General features: G+C 35.0%; 1 protein-coding gene across 3 annotated transcripts in view; it reads left to right on the top strand.

The window, feature by feature from the left end:
• MINDY3 (MINDY lysine 48 deubiquitinase 3) overlaps nucleotides 1–26425 on the top strand; it is an 83713-nt gene that overhangs the window by 10201 nt on the left and 47087 nt on the right. For 2 of the 3 annotated variants that reach the window (XM_055543894.1, XM_055543892.1), the window contains exons 2-8: nucleotides 2082–2161; nucleotides 6224–6284; nucleotides 8202–8375; nucleotides 11618–11669; nucleotides 12542–12656; nucleotides 15134–15207; nucleotides 16080–16159. In XM_055543894.1, the coding sequence (XP_055399869.1) occupies nucleotides 12600–12656; nucleotides 15134–15207; nucleotides 16080–16159 (211 nt within the window). In that variant the 5' untranslated portion in view covers nucleotides 2082–2161; nucleotides 6224–6284; nucleotides 8202–8375; nucleotides 11618–11669; nucleotides 12542–12599. Of the gene's footprint in view, nucleotides 1–2081; nucleotides 2162–6223; nucleotides 6285–8201; nucleotides 8376–11617; nucleotides 11670–12541; nucleotides 12657–15133; nucleotides 15208–16079; nucleotides 16160–26425 lie in introns of those variants that run through there. The other variant, XM_055543893.1, reaches the window with a different exon arrangement.

Genomic DNA, 26425 nt, shown 5'->3' with positions numbered 1-26425 from the left:
ACTCCCCTCCCCTTGGCAGCCTCTGATCTTTTTACTGTCTGCATAGTTTTGCCTTTTCCAGAATGTCATGTAGTTGGAATCATATGGTATATAACTTGTTTTTTCACAGCTTGCAAGCCATTATTTTTTATAAACACCGAATAATATTTCATTTTCTGTATGTACTATTTATCCATTCCCCCACTGAAGGATATCTTGGCTGCTTCCAAGTTGTGGCAATTAGGAAAGGTGCAGTAAACAGTGTGTGTAGGTTTTTGTGTGGGGGGTGGGTGGTGCTAAATTTTCAACTCCTTTGGGTGAACAAGGACCTTCTGGTAGAATCTTAAGGAGAACTTTTGTTTTTAAATAGGAGGTACATGTTTAAATCCCATTTGAAAGAGATTGAAAGGTAAAGAGAGAGGAGGTGGACTGGAATGGTGTCCTCCATACTATTTGTTAACTCACTTGCTACCTAGTGTCTCAAGGTAGAAACAGAGTTAGGTCTAATTTCTTACGTACCCAGCCTTTGCTGCACTTGCATATGTTCATCAAATCTTAATTTTTACCTTAGAAATACTGTTTGTATATAGTGTTTTCTCTCAACATTAGTGTTGTTTTTATTAGTCTGGCACTGTCTCGATGGGTCTGTTGAAATGGTCTCCTCCCCATTCTGGTCCTTTAAAGAAAGAAGCAAAATACCAGTATGGTTGTGTTACTACTTTAATTAGTACTTGTCATGATGTGGCCCTTCCCAGTATGAATGTCCTGTCATCTCTCCTTTCTCACCATCCTGCCCCCATACAGCCCTTCAGCTGTATGACATTTCCCTCTGATCCATGAACTTGTCCTGTTCTTACCACACCTTTTTCCTTTACTAAAGATGTTTTCTTTGCCTGAAAGTCATTCTCCCACGCTTGCCTTTCTGATAAAGTTCCATTCAAGGTCAGCCTTCAAGTCACCTGTTATGACTTGATTTAGGCAAAGGCATTCCTTTCAGTTTCCTCAACACTGTCTTCATACTTCTGTTGAAACATTCATTTATTCCTTTATTTTAGTGATTTGTTCGTATGTCTGTCTTCATCTGGACTGTTGGCTTCTCCAGACGAGGGACTTTGGCATGCATGTCATTTATACCCTGGATGTTTGGTGTCGTGTCTGAGGGTCATGAAATATTTGTTGGATAAATGACTGAATTATAACCATTAGGTATGTTGGAATTGGAAATGATTGTTTTAAAGCTAGGTATCCTGAGGCCTAGGGAAGTGAAATGATTTCCTGAAGATTGTACAGATAATAACTCACCTCTCCTGACTTTGGCCACAATATCTCCACAGTGTGCCGTGTTCTCTGTGGGAGCTTGTCCTGGCTGCTCTCAATCAGTGCGACTTGGTAATACTTGAATTAAGATGGAGCCAGTATGAGCACGTTTGGTGTGTATATGCTGGGCTTAGCCGCTCAGTCATGTCCAACTCTTTGCGACCCCTTGGACTGTAGCCTGCCAGGCTCCTCTGTCCATGGGATTCTCCAGGCAAGAATACTGGAGTGGGTTGCCATGCCCTCCTCCAGGGGATCTTCCCAACCCAGAGATCAAACCGAGGTCTCCAGCACTTTGCGGGCAGATTCTGTACCGTCTGAGCCATCAGGGAAGCCATCAGTGTATAATGCTCTTTAATTTTTAGCTTATAGAATGTGACTCAAAGATGAAACTAAAACAGATAACTGTAGAGAGTCCTAAAATTTCTGTTTAAATTCAGTAAACTGTCTAGTCTTTCTTCCAGTATATTAAATTACTTAAAAAAATCAGATTGTGTCCTTTTACTGATGTCTACACTGTCCCTCTTTAGTCCACTTAATAGGGGGCCCTGAGTGCAAAACTGTGTGTGTGTGCGCGCATGTGCACTTGACAGGGAGCCTAGGTTCCATATCTTTTTTCAAAGGGTTCTTTTATCCTCCAAAAAGCTGAGAACTGTAGCAATGGACTGACTTAAAGATAATTCGCTGTTGTGATAAGTGATTCTCTATCAAAGCAAAGTACATTAACAATTCTTTCAGCTACTACTTGAATGATATGTTTAATCTTTGCTGCTTGCTTTCATTTTTAGGGTTTGTGTTTAGTGAATCAGAGGGATCTGCATTAGAACAGTTTGAAGGTGGCCCCTGTGCGGTTATTGCACCTGTTCAGGTAACATAGACTACTTTACCAACTCCTTAGAGGGACGTGTTCAAATGTTCCCTCCTTGACTTTGTGTTTTCTAATACCTGTTCTCTGTGTAATTATGAAGCATGATCAGTTACCTCTTAATTTGTGTTCATGTAAATTGCTTTAAATGTCTGAAATAAAAATGAATTCAGAATATGAGTAGCTTACACAGCAGTAACCATTTGGCTGACTTTAACTCCAAATTTTCTATTATGTTTTCTTGAAAATAATGACCATGACATCTTACACAGTGATCCTATTGAGTAATAATAATTTATGCCAAAGGTATTTATACCATAATCATGGTACCATTTGTATTTGTTCTGTCTCTTAAAATGACTCTTCAAAAAAGTTGAAGATGAGTTAATATTTTCATGGCCTAAAACTTAATCAGATTTTAAAGTAAGTTGACAATATATACTGTTTTAGGCTGTAGCTTTTTGGTCTTTAAAATAAAATCAGTAACAGCAGATTTCAAACAATTCCCAAAATTAAAAAAAAAAAGAAAAAAAAGATTTTTTTTTCTTTGCACACGAGAAAGGGTGAATTTCAGTGTGTGTATTTGATTTTGAATTTTTATGTGTTGTATTGTTTGAAATTCAAAGGCTGGTTTGCCATGAACTGTTAAATTATTAAAACGGAGAATTGAATTTTCAGTTTGCTGTGATATTTACGATATCTAAACAGCAGTATAACTTCAGAACTGTTAAAAAGAAACTTGAATTTATTGCTTGTTTTAATCAGCACATTTTGAAAATACATTTTTAATGTGGTATTTATTATTCATTGGGCATAAAAAATGCTTTCCTGACTGTTAGTTGCAAAATAAATTTGTCTCTCAAACTCCATACACTTACATTGTTAAATTTAAAGTGCATTTTCTGAAGAAGAAAAGAAGTGTTTTCCTTTATGGTTGATTCTAAAATATATTCTTTGTAGGTCATTGTTTCCTCTTTAAAAAGTAAAGTTGATACATTTTTTTCATTAGTAGATTTTTTTTAATTAAGAAAAATTTGAATGAGCTTTGCCTAGGGATTTTGGAGTATAAATAAATTTAACTATAAATTAGTTATTAGAGCTGTTGAACAACTGAGGTAGGTTTTGGTTTGCTAGTAGGAATCTTCTCTGAATCTGAGGATTCTGTGTCTTGTTCATATACAAGATAGATTTTATTACCACTGACCCTCTTGGGCCATGATAGTACCTTAGTGAAGTGAAAGTGAAGTCGCTCAGTCGTGTCCGACTCTGCGACCCGTGGACTGTAGCCCACCAAGCTCCTCCGTCCATGGGATTCTCCAGGCAAGAATACTGGAGTGGGTTGCCATTTCCTTCTCCAGATAGTACCTTAGAGTCTTTATTACCAGTTTATGAATATACTTAAATGCAAGATAAACAGCAGGAATTTCATGTTTTATAAAATTCAGTATATTTCCAAAATGGTAGTTATTTTTGCAAGTGGAGTTGTTATATAACAGAAAATAATTGTAATATTCAAAATCAAGATATATCTTTGAGGTAGTAACTTAGCTTCAAAGTCACATAAACTTTTTTGGTTATAGAATTTTGTTTGTTTTAATATTTCAATGTAAAAATGAAAACTAAATTACTGAGAGTAATGAAGGGAAGTGTGCGAGTTGGATGTTGAACTTTTTAAAACTGAACTCTAGAACATGGCACTTTTGCTAGAAGAATAGACATTATGGAACCAAGTAGAAAATACATTAGTAGACCATGTTACGTACAATAGTTTACCTGGAATTAATCGCATACCATAATAAGAAGGAATGCAAATCAATGATGAAATACAATGTAGTTTAGTAAATGCTACTGATATGACAGGTTGATAATTTGAGGGGGAAAACTGAATCTGGGTCGTCTTGTACCATGTACCAAGTTTATTCTTGATATGACACTTAACCACGGGAAGTTGAAAATAATGGGTTGTCAACCCTCTAAGAGAATAAATGAGTTCCAGGCTCAGAAAAATATCTGCAGGTAATGTTAGCAATAAATGTATATCTTTCTTAGACAAAGAACTCGTACACATTGGTTAGAAAAACACTTAAACCTCAGGAGTGAGATGGGCAAGTATATGCAGTCATGGCAGGTGGAATGATGCTGCACAACAAAAAAATCCAGATGCCCAAGCTCACTAGGAATCCACCAAAGTACAAATAAAACTTTTAAATAGATTCTTTTGCTTACTCTTCCTTATCTTTAGATATAAAATAATTGCCCAGAGGCTTACTCTTCCTAATCTTTATATATAAAAGAATTGCCAGTACATATAAGGGTAGGGTGATACTGGCACACTCTGTAGCTACGGATAGCTCCATGTAGCATAAACTTGTAGTATGACCTAGGGAAGGAATTTTACATTATGATTGAAACCATAATAAAATAATGCAGATTCTTTGATGAGAATAATTTTACTTCTGTGAATCTTTCCTGAAGAAATAATCCTTAAGATCGAAAGGTTGTATTCAAGAATTAGCTTTTTTAGAGCAAATCCAAATATGTTTTTTATGTATAGTAGTTTTAAAAAATTGCAAATAACCTAATGCACAGTAACGTCATGTAAACTTGGAATAATGTTGAAGTAAATTTTAATAGCTTGGTAAACAGTTAGAGATTGACTTATAAATTATGTGGGAAAACAGAAAAGTGGAAAATAATCACATACCCATTAGGCTTCTCACTTAAAATTTAAAACAGGTATGAAAGAAAGACTGGAAGGAAGTATATCAAAATGCGAATGGTGGTTCTATTAGTGGTGAAATAATGGTTGTCCCACCTCACTTTTCCAGTTTTGCAATATAGTTATGTTACTCAATTTTATGGTCTTTGTTATTTGGGGAAAAGTCAGAAGCACTTGGTTGTAGTATTTGTAGATTTTATTTCTGTGAGAATATCATAGAATGTTACTTATTTTTTTGTTAAAATGTTTAGAATTGATAGCTTATTAGGTGCCAGGTATTGTGCTAAGTGTATTACTGGATCATCTCATGTAATCCTCATTACAACCTTTTAAAGTTTGTGCTATTATTTTTAATTAGTAAAATAATGGTACGAGAATTCAACTTTAGGTCTATTTAACTAAAAGTAGTTTTCTTATCTATATACTACTGTTTTCAGACGTTAATGAGTAAGAATGAAATGGCAACCCCCTCCAGTATTCTTGCCTAGAGAATCCCAGGTATGGGGGAACCTGGTGGGCTGCCGTCTATGGGGTCGCACAGAGTCGGACATGACTGAAGCGACTTAGCAGCAGTAGCAACTAAAAGTAGTTTTCTTATCTGTATACTACTGTTTTCAGACACTGATGAGTAAGAATCACCATAGTAACTACTTTTTCTTGAATCTGCCTGCTGGAGATAAAGTAGGTGGAGCATCAGGATCTGCCTCTTAAATAAACAAGTCAGGTTAACTACACTTTGAGAAGGAAACAGTACTATACTCAGAACTGCTATCTATCAAAACACCAATGTAACATAGTTGGCACACTTAAGAAAAGGTTAAAAATGGGTTTGTTTTTTCTTTGGGATCTTAAAGCTTTTTGAGTTAAATCAGAAAGTTAGGAACTCCTTATCAGTGACCCACACAGTGGTATTCCTGTATCACAAATGAGAACTAGTACAGAACCACTTTTGTGTTTAGCTTTCTTTCCTCAAAGGAATCAAAGAGAAACGTCGATTTTTTTTCCTGGTCCATAGGGCCTTCACTCTGTGAATGAAGCAGTAAATTTCTTTTTCAGTTACGCGGTTATTATTTTGAGACAGTTCTTCTATTTGCCAAAAAATATGTACTACAAAAGAAGAATTGTATAGATCTAGAATCAAGTTTATAGTAATATATTCTAAGTAAGTTAATTATGTTCAGTTACTGGTGAATGTGAAGAGATTATTTGAAATTCTGTAGCACTATTCAAAAGATCAGAAAGGAGGTAAACAAATTAGGTGGGGTTTTTTTCCATTTTAGAATAAAAGAATGATATAAGGTATGTTTATAATAAATTCTAATAATTATTGCTTTAATTGTATAAAGGCATTTCTTTTGAAGAAGCTCCTGTTTTCTTCTGAGAAGTCTTCTTGGAGGGATTGCCCAGGTATGATAGCTGTCTTTTATCAACTTTTACTCCATCTTTTATTTTATAAGTGATTCATGCAGCATTCATTGGCAGTAATTCAGTTGAAATTATCTGTTTTTTAAAAAAGAACTATCAGTTACTTTTTCGTGAGATTGACTTTTTAAATATTCCCGAAAGTTTCATGAACAGTGACTCTAGATCTTAAAAATGTGTATTTTGTAATGTGGTTTTCCTAACTGAGAGGGTTAAGACAGGTTTTTACAACTAAGGGAAAAATATTTTGGTGCACTGTTAAGTGGTAGCATACCATAAGGGAGGATCATTTATGTTTGTATTGTCTTATTTAGCTTTGAGCAAAAACTCAAGATTATCTTTGTATTGCTGAACCTGTTAGTATGACACTTTATACAATGCGAATACTACTGCGGGTAATTCTGAGTTAAATCGCAAATGAAGCTTTCATGGCTTCTGCAATATGATTAAATCAGAGAACTGTATGTGCTACCTGATAATAACAAACATTTGCATCCTTGACAGTTTACAAAGGTATTTTCTTTACTTATACTATCTTATGTGAACTCACAATGACTACTTAAAGAAGGTAGAATATATTATAATTGCAGTTTTGTATATAAGGGCAGAACAGCTTTCATTCCAAACCATGCAGGTACCTTCTACTAGTGGTTTTAAATTTAAGAGATAAAGTGTCAGTGTCATGTATTTTTAATTAATAACTGAAATGCAAAATAAATTTCAGTAGAGAAGAAAGAAACTATTCAAAAGAGACTGTTACTAGCATGAACATTTTATTAAATTTCTAAAATTTCTTGCATAGAAACATTCATATTGATAAGAAATTTTTGTAACATTGTCATGTCATGAATGCTGTGGTGGCTGCTGCTGCTGCTGCTAAGTCGCTTCAGTCGTGTCCGACTCTGTGCAACCCCATGGACGGCAGCCCACCAGGCTCCCCCGTCCCTGGGATTCTCCAGGCAAGAACACTGGAGTGGGTTGCCATTTCCTTCTCCGATGCGTGAAAGTAAAGTCGCTCAGTCGTGTCCAACTCGTAGTGACCCCATGGACTGGAGCCTACCAGGCTCCTCCGTCCATGGGATTTTCCAGGCAAGAGGACTGGAGTGGGGTGCCAAAGTGAATAGGACAGTTCCAGTCTTTAAAGAACTCTTAGTCTATCAAGGGAGAGAGAAACCTCCCTCTAGCATAAAATTTTACATGGGGTATATAGCCATCTTATCCCCTTTGTTTGAAAGCTTCAGAAAGTGGTACTGCTTCTGGAGACGAACACTACTTGAAAAGGGGAGGGTGACTAAGGTTCAGGACAAAGTTGAGCATTGTGCTATTTTTAATAAATGTCTGATGCTCACATCACCACAGTACAGTATCAGTGGTTTGTGTACTATGCGGCATAACCGCAACGGCCTCTGCTAGTGTAATGGATTGTGTCATTGTATGTGCTGATGGTATCTCATTATCCTTCCCCCTGTGGGACTGGGAGATCAAAGACATGAGACTAATTCAGAAATGGGGAAAAACAGAGGTCCCCACAGGACCTTACAAGACCTGGTTCTACAAGAAGGGAATCCTCATGGCTGAAAGGCTCTGTTTGCAGCCTAAGAAAGGGATGATCAGTATCAGCTTACTCCACATAGCATATTCTTTCCTCTGATGTTTAATTCTGCATTTTCCAGGATTCTTTTTCTCCTGAATGGAAATACTCAATAGCAGTGACATTTTAACCCTCAAGCACATTGTTTTTCTAAACTGTAATTGAAGATCAGTGGTTTATGGATTTCTGCCCCACTAAAAAATGCTCGATTTTCGTCACTAAATTAACACATTCTTAACATTGTTATTTGACAGGGTTTTTTTGTCCCCTGCAGAGAAAACCATTGTAACGTATGCTTCGGTTATTTTTAGAGGAAGAGCGGAAGGAACTCCTTTGTCATACCTTGTGTGATATTTTAGAAAGTGCTGGTTGTGACAACTCGGGATCCTACTGCTTGGTTTCTTGGTTAAGAGGAAAAACAACTGAGGAAACCGCTAGCCTTTCTGGGAGCCCTGCACAGTCTAGTTGCCAAGTGGAACATTCTTGTAAGACACACTTTTATTTCCTGAAGTAATTTCTTGTCTGTATGTTTGAATAGAACTACTGTAAATTTTAAAGAGAGAACAAGATTTGAACGTTGTATAAGATCTGTTTTTTAGCCTAAGCTTACTTAATCCTTGAGCTTTGTTAGTTTTCATTTCTCACTTGATGATTTTAATTACTGGAGGATATTATATTTGTTTATTTTTTCTTTGATTTTTGGGAAAAACCATAGGAACTGCATCTCTTAAAGTAAACTTAGTAAAAGTTCTAGTTAACTTCTACTTGATGACAGTCTCTTTTCAGCTTCGGAACGCTAATTTAGAAAGCGGAAAGAACATATTTCTGTTTTCTTTGCTTCAAATACTTTAGTGTTTTCCATGGTATTGGGAAAAACAGGGAAATTATTATTATGACTGTTTTTTACATTAGGAAATGTCTTAATTATCTTCAGCTGTTTCCTAAAGCAAAGATGGGGACACTTTTCTTCCCTGTGTTGTTTCTTTTCCTCCTGAACTTTTTGGACATGGTTACTATAGATGAATTATTTTGAGATAGTTTTTTTATTATGAGTTTTAATTTTGCATTCATTTAAGTTTATCATACCTTGAAGATTTCTCTTAAAGAAAAATAACAGCTCTTCTCACTCACAAGAATTATATATTCTATAGAATTATATATTCTATGGTTTTTAAAAATTCTTACATAGTTGACCTACAAACTGCCAGAATGAACTAGTAAATTTGTACTACAGATAAAGAGTTGCTTTTCAGGTTTCTTTTTAGAAATGAACTTGCTCGTAGGTTGCTTTTGGTAATTGATAGTTGTAAGTGCCTTTATTAAATAAGTGACTTGTTCTACTTATAGTGCAATCCATTAACTTTCGTCTCTGTGGAAACTGTAGACACCCAATTTCTAAAAAGTAAATTTCGGTTGCTGTGGTACATATCTTGCTCTCCCTATAGGATTGTCTACGAGGCAAGTGGTCTCCTTGAGCCAGCATGTCTCTATGATGTCAGCATCTTCTCTCTCTCACCTTTGCAGTTACAGTGGCAAATTCTACTAATAGTATATTTGCAAGGAATAATTTTTCAAATTTAAACAGTTGAATGACATTTCTTTTAGGCCTTTCAAACATAGCATTTCAAAAAGAATTTAATATATTTTTAGAGTTAAAGAAAACAAGTGGAAAATACTCACAAGGTTGATAATCTAAAAATGTCATTAAGGCTGGTTTTAAAATATTTTCCAGATTTTACTGGATTGCATAAAAGCATGTTTAATAGTTTTGTTTAGGATATTAAAATCTTAATAGGAATAGTTGAAGAGGTTAGAAGTTGTTTTAAAGAATGTGGCTAAACGTACTCCATGTATTAATATTATAAGAAAATAGCTTTTTGCTAACATTTTTCATTAGTATCCTAGTAAACTGTGTGCTCACTGGATGTGCTGTGCATTTCTGTGTGGATGGGTTAAATTGTTCTAGGTTAAATGGCCTCCTGATGTTAACTTTGGCACTTTAGTAACCTATGTGGGCATATTATATTGACTCCCCCTCCAAAAAACATTTTTTAGTAATTTTCCAATTTACTTTGTTTCATTTTTAAAATAGACATGAAATGAAACTATTATAAATTGATTTTTAATGTTATATCAATTTGAGAAGTTTTAGTAATTGAAAATTTGAAAATTCACATTAGATGTTGACAATGAAATGAACTTATATTAAAATTTATTCCATATAACAATGTTTTACCTGTTTTTTCCTTTATTCCCAACTATGTTCTTTTTCTTGTGTTTTATATTTTTCTACCATCCTGCCTGCTAAGCTTTTTATTTTGCTTGCCTCTTTACTCTAAATTACTATCTCTATGTCAACTTTCATATTGTACACTCAGTAAAATTATTTAGATAATCAGGTACCACAGAGAAGTTAGTACAGTTTGGAAAAGATTAGGTAGAAGGTTTATTTTATCTCGAAATTTTAAATGTGAAGTGTTTTTCCCCTTGTCAGTATTACATTGTGTACAAACATTAATTTCATTGGCTTTTGTGGTGTGTAGTTTGCTTTTGGTAATGCACACTTGTTTGCAGTAGTGAATACTCAGGTTCAATTTCAGTTTGTTTCCCACATACAAATCAAAAGATTATTTAAAGGAATCCATTTGGACTTTACAGATGTTAAAAAGTAATTCAAAACATTTGAAAATTAAATCCGGACTTTGAAAGGCTAAAATAATGTGACATTTTTTATTGTAAATCAGAATTTCACTTTTGAATACATAGTGAAACAGTTTCTTCAGTTCTCTAGTGAGGATTAGTATTTGAAAGTACTAACATTTATTTAATAAGGTATATATGAAATTGTTCCTTGTGATTAATTAGAGTGAGCATTTTGATCTGTAGGATTTCTTTAAAGACTTCATATTTGTGGAGCTGAGACTATCTGGGTTCAGATCTCAGTTCTGCTGTTTATAGCTTTTTGCTTTTGGGAGGATTCTTCTTTGGGCCTCAGGTTCCTCTACTATAAAGTGGGGTAATAGGGTTGTTTGTGGATTAAATGAGGTTGAGGCCCATAGAGCATTTAAAAAGGGGCCTGGAACTTAGAACTGTGCTAAGTAAGCATTACTTTTCATTTAAATGCTTTCTTTGATTTCCTTTGATTTCTTAAAATTTTATAATTTTATTAGTAAATATAATCTAAATAAGATGCTGAAAACTTGTCAACAGTTAGTTATACAAGTAGATGAGGAAACAAAGCTGCCGTTGAACCTGTGTACTTTCAAAGTTCTCTGCCTTTTTATACACATTTGTTTAATAATGAAACATCAAGTCTAAAGATTTTATATTAGAGGAAGATTAGCTGTGAAGATTTGACTTGGCTCTAAGAAACGAAAGATGATTTAGAAGTGCAGGACACATTGCAATTATGTGTGAAGCACTATGATTGTCAATGCTTTCTCACATGTTATTAACTATTCTAGCACAACTGAATTTAAAGAAAATGTTTATTATTTAATCACCTTTCTACATTCTCAGTATTAAAATCCATTTTAGTTCTATTCTTGATACCTAAGATGTTGAAATATAAATTTATGTTGTAGTAAAGTGGAAAATAAACTGAGAATTCTAAGGAGTAAGGAAAGAGGGAAACTTTTGATTGCTTAAAAGTATTTACAGCCTGCTGTGTGTATCTTGTGTCATTTATTTGCCATGTGTAGTGCTGAAAAGTGTCTTTTATGTATAGCTGCCTTGGCTGTCGAAGAGCTTGGCTTTGAGCGATTTCATGCATTAATTCAGTAAGTAACATTGGAACATTTAAAATACTTACCTTGTGGACACATTTGCCATTTTAAGTCTGTTCATACTGTGGAAAGGTACTTAGATTTGTATGCTTGAGGATTAATTTGTTTTCACATTTTTTAAAAAAAGAATAATTTGTCAATATGTTCTTAAAATATTCTGATTCCCAAATTAACTTTGGAAATACACCCTTTTATAACATTAAAGGCTTTTTCATCATTATAATGAAAAAACATTTTAGCTTAATGTTTCTCCAAGTGAAAATAAAGATTTCTAGTGTGATAAATATTTGTGTTACTGCTTATTGTCAAAATATGCTTTCTATAATTTTCATTAACAGTGCCATGTTTTCATTAGAGTATTTAAATCTTTTGTTGTGAAATAAAAGGTAAGGATAGCTATGTTGGTAGAACTGTGAGTGGCATTTGATTTGAAATACAACGTTATTTTAAAAGAAGCCACAAATGTACACCTTATCCTTGGTGTTCACGTATTTATTAAATAATTCTAAAGCTTTAAAAAGCCAAGTTTATTTGTTCTTAAACAATCATAGAAGAGGATCACCTAATTCCTTAAATAACTGTATGATCATTAAAGAAGTCATTGATGTCAGACAGTTCACCTAAGAGATGAAGAGTTTCCTTACCAAGTAGGCTTTCTATTTTAATGGTACCTGTTACGTATAATGACAGTTGTCAGCAATAGCTTTGGCTTTTAATGGCTAAATTTATATTTGAAAATTTGAGACACAAAAATCTCCTGTTTGTATGTATGCATTTTAATGTAGAAGACAATTTTAAAATGTTCCCATTTATGAATGTAGTCAATCTGATCATCATGTTAATACTTAATTCTTTTTTCCCCCCAGAAAAAGATCATTCAGAAGTTTAGTAGAATTAAGAGATGCTGTCTTGGACCAGTATTCAATGTGGGGAAACAAATTTGGAGTATTGCTTTTTCTGTATTCTGTGTTACTGACAAAGGTTGGTTAAAGAAGATGTTTTTCTGATTTTTTTTCATTTGAGTTTAGTATTTTTCCTGCTGCAGAAAGAAATTTTACTCCTGATGTTGTTTTTAAATCTCAGAATTGAAATCTCTTGTGCCAGTAATGAAGAATAAGTCTCTCTTTCCTCATTCACCTGTTACTTAACCACTTTTCAAGCTTCACCCATGATCTTCTAGACTGCAGAGATTCATCAGTAATGTTCTAATTATGAAATGCAGTGAGGTCTTTGGTATTTTATTTTCTTTGATCATAGTGGAAGCACTTGACCCCTAAACCCCTTCTGGAACAGCTGTATCTGACACCAATCCCTTCTTAGCTTACCTGATAAATCACTGTACTGGTTCTCTTTCTGTAATGCCTCATAATTACTTTTCTGCTTATAGCTTCATTTCCATCTTTTCCTGTTAGTTATCTTTGTATCCTCTCAGCTTACCTTTATATGGTTCATTCTGACCTGTACACTTCTGGTCCTGCCCTTTTCTGCAAGTGCCAGCCTCACATCTCCAGCGACCTGTTTGGTCTGAGTTATCCTGCTGGATTTGCCATATCTGGAGTCAGACTTCATTCACTTGATAAATGTTTATTGAGCATTGACTGTTTATTAGGGACTAAACTTACAATATGGGTACAGTTTTTGTTTAATCATTCCTCTTTGATGTTGTAAACAAAAAAGTAGACCCCTTAATAGTTACTTCCATTTTGGCAGTGTTTTTGGTGTGTGTGTGTTTGTTTCATGCACAAAGCGTAGCGGGACAATAGAAGGCGTGCCTCAGTTCATATGGTGGAATCAAGGGCAGGCCTTGTAGGCATCGCTAGATGGATGGGGAGAAGTTTTCTGGACAGAGTAACTATGGGAAGAAATTCCAAGCTGTGGGAACAACAGGTGTAAAGACATTATCTTAGCGTAGCATAATATACCAGAAAGGCAACCATGGAAGATGAGAATGGCATATATGTAAGAATTCTTGTGCAAAAATACCTAAAATCTCATTTCATGTGGCCAGGATTGGAACAAATCAAAAATTGTGAGCAGTGGAGTAACGAGATCTTTCTGTTGCTAAAAGGTTCATTAAATTGGTATCAGAGTTGTGCTGGAGGGAGTTGGTATGTGGATAATAAGACTAGAGTCAGGGAAACTGAAAGAGTAGTTCCTGAAATAGGTGACCCTAAGCCAGAGCAGTGATCATGGAAATGGAAGGAAAAGGAGCATATTTTTTAGAAGCATGTTTTAAACTTAGAAATTTTAAATCATTTAGGAGCATATTTAAGAGAAAGAATGAAAAGTAATTAGTAGTCAGTTAGCAATGGGACTGGCAGTGATGGAGGTCCCGAGGATGCCTGATTTCTTAATGAGTTCATCATGACTGTTCAGTACTCTCCCAGTTCTTACACTCAAAACTTTTGATACCTCCTCTCTGTCTTGTCGTTCACAGCCAAGAAAACTGTCATGTCTAGTTCTTCCTTGACCTGGTCTTTGAAATAAGGTCCCCTCTCTCCCTAGTGATTTTTGGCACTTGATTATGTTATTCATTGTGACTTTGTGATAGTCCGTTTTGTATAGTTGTCTACAAGGAAGGCCAGTGTGAGATCTTAAACTTGTTTGTATCCTTTCTACAGTATTTCCACAATCATTACTATTTTGATTGTTGATTATCATCTCGTTTAATTTTTAGAAATGGCCTATAATCAAATGGAATCAATGGTGAATAGCACAATGAATGGCAGTTTATCTTTGTCATTTTGAAATTGATGGAGATAAAATGCCGAGGCCTTCTTGTACTTATCCAGTAGCTAGACCTTTAGGGATTTGGGTGATCTTTGGGGCGATAAAAAATACCAGAAAATTGGCTTTCAGGAAAATAAGAAACTCCTGCCCTCCTAGTTTACATTTTGTCAGTGCACATTTGAATGACCAATATGTAAGAACACACAATCAGAAGAGAACCTTCCATTTTCTTATGTATGAGAAATAACTGTTGTGTATTTAAATGTATATCTTTATCATGTGTGTATATATTTAGTGTTTTAATGATCTAAGAAAATACATCAGGTACCTCAGTAGGTATATTGGGTTCAAATTTAATTTCACCTGAAGTTAAATGAGTATTAACTTTCAGATAAAATAATTTTCTCCTCACTTCTCTTGAAACTTAAACACTCTCTCTGTCTCCCCTCTCTGGCCCTCCCCCCCACCCTTTAACTCACATACACATTGAATCTGTTACCTGTTCTGATATAGAGTACACAGAAGAAAAGATTCTAAGAATTAACTGCTTCTCACCATTTTCATTTCAAAAGCACCCCCCCATTTCAAATCTGGGTAATTGTTTGGGAGAAAAGTTACTTATATAATTGTGTTTTATTAATTCATGGTATAAACTGGTTAGTTTTTAAACTATCATAATTTTCATTTTTAGTTTTAAAAATAAGCCAATGAATTCTTGGTTTCTTTAGGGCATTGAAAACATAAAAAATGAAATTGAAGATTCGAGTGAGCCTTTGATAGATCCTGTGTATGGACATGGCAGGTAATTAACTAAAATCTATTATTTCCTTATACAGATTTAGGTTTTAGGACTGATAATATGCACTTAAGATAAAACACTGAGTCAGATAATTTTGTTTGTCGGTACTGACAGCTTAAAGTCTCTGAGTATGAGCAGTCTTAAGTTTTATACATTGCTTTTAGGTATGAAGTATTAACTTACACTTTAGGTCTGTGTATGCACTGGGTTTATTGTAGCAAATAGTTTCTTTTAGGATGACAGTGGGACTATTTTAACAAATTTTGCTTGATAGCACATTCATGAAATTTTCTAGTAGGTGAAATTTGCTCACTTTAACTTAGAAATAAGTACACCCATGTGTATTTGTGAATGCTTTCCCTGTTTGCGGGGAGATTTTTTTTTTCTTTATTTTTCTCTGAGAAAACCCTGCCTCTCAAGCTTTTTATAGCTATTTATGCTAAAAATTGATGACACAATGACTGGTTGTTAACTCACTCCAAAACATATTTCCTTTAGATCTTTCTGCCCCAGAGGTTAAATTCACATGTCTTGCATCAAACACAAAATAATAAAAATTATATATGTATTTTTAAGGTGATTATAAATAAATTAGCAGTCTAAGTATCATTTTTTTAATCTATTTAAATGTGATGTCTTAAATAAAGTTGTTAAATTTATATGATTATATAGAACAACGAATGCCATTGTGGTAACACAGGAAGTGATACATTTAGCAAGGTTGTGTATAAAATGAGGGCTGTAAGGTCTTTCTGCTTTTTAAACAACATAATTTAATGTAAAAAGTCATGATTTTATGCTTTATCATAAGAATAATTTGTTTTGAAAATTAGTATGTTCATACTTTTTAATTACTTTTTAATCTTTATTAATAGCCAAAGTTTAATTAACCTCCTGCTGACAGGACACGCTGTTTCTAATGTATGGGATGGTGATAGAGAATGCTCAGGAATGAGTAAGTGTATTTATTCTTTATTGTGTTTATTTTGTTTATGATGAGTATTCCACTAACATACAGTTGATTGTTGATTCATCTGTTTAATGGTTCTGTGTTACTTAGAGGTTAAGATAAATGCTTTAGTATAGAGGAATCCCTTACAGTTTTCACAGCACTATAACATGAAGAGCATAGACTCTGGAGGCTGACAAACTTGGGTTCAAATCACAAGTATATGACTTGAGTCAAGTTACTTAAGCCTTTAGCTCTCTCTAATATAAAATTAGGATTATAGGACTAACTTGCTTAGAAAAAGTAATAGATCTTTGTATATATGTAAAGTTAAAATGTATATATATGTAAAGTTTGTACTTATCTAGTGATATCTGTCTGTAAGTTGAGAACACTATTTAATTTTGCTTAAAATTGAAAAATTATGAGTATCGTGATTTGAAGTATTGACTGTAAGAGTCTAGTGGTTTTTTTCCTGTATTACTTTTAAGGTTTGTAATTTCCTTTAAAATGCTGGGTAAATTTAAGGTTGTCTGAGAATTTTAAACCACCATCACCTCCATCTCTGGTCTCAATTATTTCTTTTGTATACCTTCATATGTTGCCAGGAACGTTGAAGTCAAGCACCTTTGGCCGATCCATCTAGTTAAGGAGAGCTGATATACAGCTCTGAACAAGATTCCCTGTAGCTTATTGTTACTTGGTCAGTCTGAATTCATTTATTTGTTCTTTCAACATACATTGAATAGCTACCACGTATTCAATCCTGCCAGTTAAAGGCATGTCAGACTCTCAAGTATGTAATACTTGATGTGTGTAATATAGAACAGAAATCATCATGACTCCTATAGTTCACAGGGAAGTTTAATTTTTCTCCTAAAATTGGATAAAACTGTCAACAAATTACAGAAGCAAATATTACGACTGAGAAAATAATAGTTACTGCTTTCTGTTCCCATTTAAATGAATGAATCTTGATCTTAAATTTTCTCAAATTTTAGAAATACATGGAGTTAATAGAAACATGAAAGAAGACAATATTAGGGGGAAAAATCAATAAAAATGAATGAATTTCAAAATTGAAAAGCACCTTTACACCATCCAACCTTTCACTTAACTATTTAGGAAATCTAAGAGGTACCCTTCCATCCTACATTAGCTAATGTATACAAAATTATCTCAGTGATGAGGTGAATATGAGAACCTAGTTTAGGTGATTTCTGGTAAAGGTCAAAGTTCAAACAGTAAAATTCACTGACCAAAAAAGTAGTGAGGTGAACTTGCTCTATATTTTTGTAATTGAGCCCATCCTGATTTTGAGCCCTTATTCTGATTGAGAGCTGAAAGTATTCAACCCAGCTAGTCAAAGGCATGTCAGATTCTCAAGTCTTCCATAGGCTTTTCTTCATGCTATATATGGGTTGGCCAAAAAGTTCATTTGGGTTTTTCCATTACATCTTCTGAAAAACTTTTTGGCCAACCCAATACTTACAGGATATTGGTCAGCTATCCAGTTTGGGTTGTTGATACGTACTAATTCATCCTTTTCTGTTCCTTGAAATACTAGCTTTTAAAGCTATTGTCTTGCAGTGTTTTTTTTTAAAAGTATAGTTTAAATATCAAAACTAAAGACTTTAAAATATTATCTTGGAAAATTTTCCGAAAATAGACATGGTATATTTCTTGCATTCTCCCTTAATTGTTATGAATGTTGACTTAAGGTTGAATCTGTTTTGATTCACCAAAATTAAAATGAAAATCCATACATTCATCCAGCATTTATTGGATATTTTTCTGTCTGACAACATGGGGGGAGATTGTGATATATGTAATATACAAAGAAAAATTATAATTAAAGAATTACTAGTTTTGCACATTCTTAGGCAAGCTGCTTTACTTCTCTTGTCTGCAGTTTCCTTATTTATAACTCAGGGAGGTAATACCTTCCTTAAAGAAATGTTAGATTATGAAGATTAAGATAAAATTTCTAAAATGCCTCAACCAGCTCATGGGAATACTTGGCCTTTCCTCAAAAGAGGAAAACAAGAACATGCACACAGGTAATAATAATGCAAGGCAAAATGAACACAAGTTGAAGTAAAGTATGATAGAAGTTCAAGGACAGGAGGAAACCTTTCCTACAGTGTTTGCCTTGGGATGAGTGGGGAGCCATTAAGTAGGAGTGGCCATTTTAATGAGGCCACATGGAATGAGAGAGAGGGAAAAATAACAGGTTTGTTTCTAGAGACAGGGAGACAGACCAGTCTGATTAGAGCAGTGTATCTTAATCCCGACTATGTGTTGTCACTTAGGAAGCTTAAGAGTAAGTCAGTGCTCAGGCCCCAGCTGAGAACGAATAAACAAATTAGAATTTCTAGGTAGTGGGGTCTGGACATGATAATTTAAAAATTACCTGTACATAATTAGAATGTACAGCCAGATCTGAGGAGATAAAAGCATTGACTGTGAAGAAGACAGAAAAGATCATAAATATAAGGTTGGGTAAGAAACCAGAGGATCTTGATACTGAGAAGTTTAAACCTTAGTTGTCAAGTGTTAGGAAGAGAGTCATTGAAGGCATTTAAGCAGAACAGTAACATAAGACAAAATAAGAACTTGAACCTGTCAGCTTGTATGCATAGGAATGGGATGGGATGACAGGTCACAAACTAGAACAGGTAGTCAATGGGTGGGAAGTAACAAGATGAAATAGGTGTGGCAAAGGAAGAGAAAGAGAGCCGCTAGGATTATGTACTTTGTGCCAAGCAATATGTTTTGGATGTGTATCTTCTCAACCTCAATTTATAGTTAAGAAAACCGAGGCTTAGGTGATTTGTAATTCACCCCATGTCTAGCAGCAGGCGTCCACGGCTTCTGACCACAGCCCAGGCCTGTGCTCAGTCCACCATAGCATGTTCTTCTGCTCGACCCCTGCCTCTGTGAAAGAGCCTCTGGGAAAGTAGAATCTGTAGAATTCAGCTGTGAACTAGACAGATGAGAGTAAGGTACAAATAACCAATAGGTTTTCAAATGAAGTTTATTGAGTGAATGAATAAGTGCAAGAAACATCATAGGAAGTCAGCTTTAAGTCACTGTTTTGGTAGCAGAGAACAATTCTTGTCCTCAGGTATTTCATTTTCTTTAAACAACTGTTGACAGTTATTAAGAATGCTGATCCTGTGTGCCACAGCTAAGACCTGGCACAGCCAAGTAAATAAATAAAGAACAATAACAACAGAAAGCCCATTATCCAGCAGTGACAAGCATCATCTTAGCAATGCCAGCCTCTGTTCTTAATATTTAGTGACTGTCTTCTTTTCTCCTATTTTATTCACTTCTTTTCTTAAAACTACTCTATGAAGGTCATAGAATAAAGGAAACTAAGGCACCAAATTAAGTATCTTATTTCATGCAAACAAGCTGGAGTTTAAACCACAGTTGTCTGGTTCCCTTACAACCAGCATAATTAATCATCATGATAGACAGCCTATTACTTTGCCAACAAAGGTTCGTCTAGTCAAGGCTATGGTTTTTCCTGTGGTCATGTATGGATGTGAGAGTTGGACTGTGAAGAAGGCTGAGCGCCGAAGAATTGATGCTTTTGAAGTGTGGTGTTGGAGAAGACTCTTGCGAGTCCCTTGGACTGCAAGGAGATCCAACCAGTCCATTCTGAAGGAGATCAGCCCTGGGCTTTCTTTGGAAGGAATGATGCTAAAGCTGAAACTCCAGTACTTTGGCCACCTCATGGGAAGAGTTGACTCAATGGAGAAGACTCTGATGCTGGGAGGGATTGGGGGCAGGAGGAGAAGGGGACGACAGAGGATGAGATGGCTGGATGGCATCGCTGACTTGATGGACGTGAGTCTCGGCGAACTCTGGGAGTTGGTGATGGACAGGGAGGCCTGGCGTGCTGCGATTCATGGGGTCGCCAAGAGTCAGACACGACTGAGCGACTGATCTGATCTGATCTGAACAGAGTTTTCAGTGTGAAAATAAATATATAAGACGATATAGAAGAATTTCATTTTATTTAATTTCACAGTAGCCCTAAGAGGTAATTTTTTGCCTCATTTATAGAGAGAAGCAGAGATTGAAAATTTTATCCAAAGATTTTTTTTTTTTATTGTGATACAGAGTTAAGTGAATGAGCCATGCTGAATTTCTCAATCAAGGAGAATGAGGACTAAGAATAGGCTATGAATTTAGCAGTTAATGAGGGCTTTCCCTTAAAAGAGCAATTGAGATAGAATCCATAGCATAAGGAATAAATATTTTAGGAATGCAGGCAAGGACATTTTGCTGGTGAAAGGGTGGAAAGTGAGGAGTTCATTGCCTGGTCATAAGACCAAGAGATGGTATACACCAGTTTTGTTTTAAAGCATAGAAGTCTCCTAAATTGTCTGTTAGGAGGAAAACTGCTTTTAAGAGAAGAGATAGTAAATGGAGTTGATAGTAACAGTGACGTTGGAAAGATACACAGTTCTTCTAAAACAAGAAGAAAGAATGTATTGAGAAAAGAAAAAGAAAAAGGCATTTTGAGGTATCAAATATTTAAATTGGGAGAACTTTTGAGAGTTTGAATTTGTCCACTGACAATGAATGGACAAAGTTAGAGGCATGTAAAGGAGAAAGAGTTTACATCCACTGCTTTAAGAAGGAGTGTAAAGATGGATTATGAAAGGAATGTGTAAATGTGCAATCAGAATTAAGAGCTGAGATGAGGTTACATAGAATTATTTAGAGTGGATCCAACCAATAAAGATTACAGTTAGGCTTCTATTCTTTTTCTTTTTTTTAACTAATAGATGTATTGAGATAAAATTCACATAATTTACACATCTGCCATTTAAAATGTATAAGTCACTGGTTTTTAATATGTTCTTGAGTTGTGCAGTCGTCACCATATCAGTTTCAAAACATATGTATCATAAAAGAACCCTTAAACCCATAAGTAGTCACTTCCCCTCAGCCACCATTAATCTGCTTTCTATTTCTGTTGATTGGCCTATTCTGGACATTTAATAGAATCATGTAATATCTAAACTTCTGTACCAGTTTATTTCACTTAGTGTAGTATTTTCAAGGTTCATCCATATTTTGGCATGAACCAGCACTTCACTCCATTTTACTGAAAAATATTTCATTGTATAGCTTATACCACATTTTCTCATTTTCTTTTTTCATTCATCAGTTGATGGACATATGGTTTGTTTCCACTTGGCCATGTTAGTAACATGTACAAATGTTAGTGAGAAGATGTTTTTATTCTTCTTTAGCATCTACCCAGGAGTGAAAATCCTGGGTCATATGATAACTGTGTGTTTATTTAACCTTTTGAGGAATACCCGTTAAACGTTCATATGCCAAATTACCTTTGGAAATTTGCTTTATCGACTAGAAGAGTATAAACTTACGCTTGCAGTGTGTAGTTCCTGTTTCTCTACATCCTAACCAGCACTCAGAACTTTAACTCTTTTTTTTTTTTTTTTTTTGAACTTTAACTCTTTAATATTTTTGTCAGTCAGTTTATTGACACTTGGTAGCCTATTTTGAGTCACATTTCTCTGATTCCTAGTGAACCTGCACCTAATCATCTTTTCATATGTTTGTCAACTTTTAGTGTTTTCTTTTTCTGGGAATTGTCTGTCTTTTGGCATTTTAGAAGGAGAGGTTATTTTACTTATAATTTCTAGGGGTACTTTATAAATTCTTAGTTCTTTATGTATTAAATCTGTGTTGTAGATACTTTCTCTCAGCCATTTCTGTCTTCTTTAACTTTGCCACTGCTACCTTTTATATACCAGAGCTTTCGTTTTTGATGAAATTAAATCATTTGATCTCTTTTAGGGCTTCTGGGTTTGTTGTTTTTTTTTTTTACATTTTTTTCTGTGTATCTATTCTGTGTTTCTCCCACCCCAAAGTTAAAGCTAGCACTGCCTAGTATTTTCTTCAAATGCTTTGGTGGGCTTTATTTCTTTTTAATGTTTATCCTGTTAATCCATCTGGATTTTATTTATTTATGAGTGGTATGAGATAGAGATGTACCTTTTTATTTTCTTCCCAAAGGATTATCTAATATCCCAATTCTAACTTCCCTAGTGGCTCAGATGGTAAAGAATCTGCTTGCAATGCAGAAGACCTAGATTCGATCCCTGGATCAGTAAGATCCCCTGGAGAAGGGGCAAGCGACTGCAGTATTCTTGCCTGGAGAATTTCCAGAGATGTCTGGCAGGCTACAGTCCATGGGGTCACAAAGAGTTGGACACTGCTGAGGGGGACACACACACACACACCCCCCTAGATACTGGGGACACACACACACACACCCCCCCCAGATAAAATGCAGAGCTCCCAGTTAAATCTGAATTTCAAATAAGCAATTCTTTTTAGTGGAAGTATGTCTTGTTTAGTATTTGGCGTATACTTATACTGAAAATTTTTATTTTGTATCTGAAATTTAAATATAACTGGGCATATTGTATTCTTATTGGCTGAAATTGGCAAACCCTGGCTAGATGCCAACTCTGTAAGCAACCTGACTTCTCAGGAATGGAACAACCAGTTAGTGGGTTTTTAAAAAGCTCTTCACTTCAAAAGTAGATTTCACAAAGTTCATGGCTCAAAGTGCATGTACCCTTACCTGTAAGTGAGATGAACCAAGCCTTTTTTGGTATTTTTTCAAATTTTAGGTATTCTAGCATTATTAAAAAAGCCTTCCCCCCTCCATTTTTAAACTATAGATTCTTTTTTAAATTTTTATTGGAGTATAGTTGCTTTACAGTGATGTTAGTTTCTGCTATATGATAATCAGCTGTACATATACATGTATCCCCTGTTTTTTAGATTTCCTTCTCATTTAGATCACCACAGAGCATCAAGCAGAGTTCCCTTTGCTATACAGTAGGTTCTTATTAAATTAGTTATCTATTTTACGCATAGTAGTGTATATATGCCTATCCCAATCTCTCAATTCATCCCCCCCGTGGTAACCATAAATTTGTTCTCTACTTCTGTGTCTCTAGTTCTGCTTTCAGATAAGACACAGGTGTACCATTTTTCTGGATTCCACATATATGCATTACTATATGATGTTTTTCTTCTTCTGACTGACTTCACTGTGTATGACAGTCTTTGGTTCCATCCACGTCTCTGCAAATGGTACAGTTTCATTCATTTCTATGGCTGAGTAATACTCCATTGTGTGTAGATTCTTTACTTACGCAGTGACCTTACATAGTTTCAGCCCAGCGTATATTTTCAGCCTTCATGAACTTATCGACGCTTGAACAGAATCATGCTACTTACTTTCATTTCTTTATGTATGCTGCTCCTTGTGCCTGAAGACCTCTATCCCTCCCGTCTCTGCTTGGCCAGTCCTTCAGCTGCCACTGCTTGTGCTGTCTCCAGGAGTCCCCTGAGTCCCACAGCTGCTGGTCATCTGTCTGGTCTCTGAGCATTTTGCCTTCATCATACTTACCACATTCTACATTGTCACCTACTGTTGAGTTTTTTTTTGGGGGGTGGGGAATTTGACTTTTTTTAAATTGTAGTAAGAACATTTAACATGAGATCTACCCTTGCAACGAATTTTTAGAGTATGGTATTATTTATAGGTATGAGATTGTACAGCAAATCTTATTTGTCTTATATAACTGAAACTTCTCTCTGTAGAATAGCCTCTCCGCATTTCCTCCTCCTCTAGCTCCTATCAGCACCATTCTACTTTCTGCTTCTGAGTTTGTTTTAGATACCTCATCTCAGTAGAATCATGCAGTGTTTCTCCTTCTATGACTGGCGTACGTCAGTTAGCCTAAGGTCCTCAAGGTTCATGTATGTGCACATACGATAAGATTTCCTTCTTTTGTAAGTCTGAATGGTAATCCTTTGTATGGATGTTGCACGCTTTTCTTCATTCATTTGTTGCTAGACATTTAGGTTGTCTGTTTCTCAGCTGTTGTGAACAGTGCTGCAATGAACATGGGAATGTGGATATCTCTTTGAGATCCTCATTTCACTCTTTTCAATTAAATACACAGAGGTGGAACTGATGGATCATGCTGCGCTCAGTCACTTCAGTCATGTCCGACTCTGTGTGACCCCATAGACGGCAGCCCACCAGGTTCCCCCGTCCCTGGGATTCTCTAGGCAAGAATACTGGAGGGGGTTGCCATTTCCTTCTCCAATGCATGAAAGTGAAAAGTGAAAGTGAAGTCACTCAGTCATGTCCTACTGTTAGCGACCCCATGGGCTGCAGCCCACCAGGTTCCTCCATCCATGGGATTTTCCAGGCAAGAGTACTGGAGTAGGGTGCCATTGCGGATCATACAGTGGTTCTATTTTTAATTTTGGGGGGGAACCTGCATCCTGTTTTTCATGTTAGATTCCCACCAACAGTGAACAAGGATTCTACATATCCTCCCCAACACTTACTTATCTTTTCTGATTTTGAGAATGTTTATCCTAACATTGTGGTTTTGATTTCCTCCTCTGTGATGATTGGGGGTGTTGATATTCAGCATCTTTTCATATACTGTTGGCCATTTGTATGTATTCTTTAGAGAAATGTCTAAGTCTTTAGCCCAGATTTTTTTGTTCAGCAATTTGTTTGGTTTGGGGAGTTACTTTTTTTTTTTTTTTTTTTAAAACAGTGAGTTTTAGGAATTCCTTGTATGTTTTAGGTGTTAACCCCTCATTAGATACATAGTTTTCAGCGAGTTTCTTATTTGTCTTCATAGTCCTGGTGATGCCTTTGTATTCCGACACTGTGCTTAACATTGTTCTTTTCAATACTGGCCCTCAGGGTGTTTGTTAAATAAATATAGTGCAAGTATGTGCTTTCCAAGTCAGTATCAAGTTTGAAAGGCCTAAGAAGGACTTCTTTAGACACCCTGACAGTAGTGCGAAGTGATAGTTGGGAGCAGAGAAGGGTATAGAGAAGCAAACTCATGAATATATGAAACTACAATTTGATACAGTCTGACTGACTGAACACAAAGGTGGATAGATACTTAATCATGTTTAGTCTTAATTGTTAGGCTAAAAACAAGAGAAAGTTCTGAAATATAATGACAGAATTATTAGAATTTTCTGCAAACTTAAACAGATTTCTTGGAGACTTAGTGAGAAAAGTGTAGTTAGTGTAACTAAATTCTTTAAATTTTAATATGTGAGAATAGTATGTCTTCCCTGTAATTATAACTTTGTACAATAATATTAATGATGCACTTTAGCTATCAAAATAAGATAAAAATTTTAAGTACATAGGAATGATACATTTTAAAAATATTACCATTCGAACAACATGGCTAAACATGTGATTACTGACTGCATCTGAATAATTCATTATTCAAGAGTTTTGAAAGCTGATTTGGTATATTTAATAGCATGATATTATAAATATAGTATTCCAGACATCTGTAAGGAAACAGATGATGTAGTAATCAAGTCATAACACTAGGTGGTGGTAACTGATTTTAGAAATTAAAACGTGAAACAGTTTCTTAACATGTATTATTTGAACTTGAGAATATTTAGTGCTCCTTAATTTTCAGAATGAAGAGGAAGAAAAAATTTGAAAGGCTATGGGGTACCATCTCTTCCTATCTGGGTTGCTAACCCTCACTTTCTCTTTTTGATCTGAATGCTATGCCAACGATTTTCCGATTTCTTGATCTCATGACCTTTACACTATTAAACATTATTGAGAATCCAAAAAAGCTATTGCTTATTTGGTTTATAAGAAAATAATAATCACTGTTTTTGAGGTTGTTAAAAATTAAGACAGAGAAATAAGTCTAAAAGGAACTTAGACATCCCTGAGAATTCTAAGCAAAACTTGGGAACTGTAGCTGTGTCTCCTCTGTGCCTGTAAGAAGCTAGTGAAAAATACAAACTATGTGTATACATGTCTTCTATTAATTTTGAATTTACAAAAATTAAAGCTTAAACAACTGATTCTTGGTTTACACATCTAGATGTTGTGCTTAAGGATACATAGTCAAATATTTACAACAAAGCAAATAAGTTGATATTATTACATTAATTGATAAAAACATGATATTCTACAGGAAAATGGACGATACATAACCAAATAGTAAAAAGGATGTAGAGTTATATATATGTTGTGTTTATAGTGGACATAATTTTTAACTAGAAAAAAGATTATTTTTAGAAATATGTATGGTCCCAAATTACTATTACAAATTACTGTTACCCAAGTTACTATTATCCTGATACTTAATGTACTTTAGCTGAAAGCTGTAGTGTATGAAA

Source organism: Bubalus kerabau, chromosome 13 (assembly GCF_029407905.1).
Source record: "Bubalus kerabau isolate K-KA32 ecotype Philippines breed swamp buffalo chromosome 13, PCC_UOA_SB_1v2, whole genome shotgun sequence".
NCBI classification, from domain to species: Eukaryota; Metazoa; Chordata; class Mammalia; order Artiodactyla; family Bovidae; genus Bubalus; species Bubalus kerabau.
Note: the sequence above shows the minus strand (reverse complement) of the source record. Positions and strands in the feature narration are given on the sequence as shown.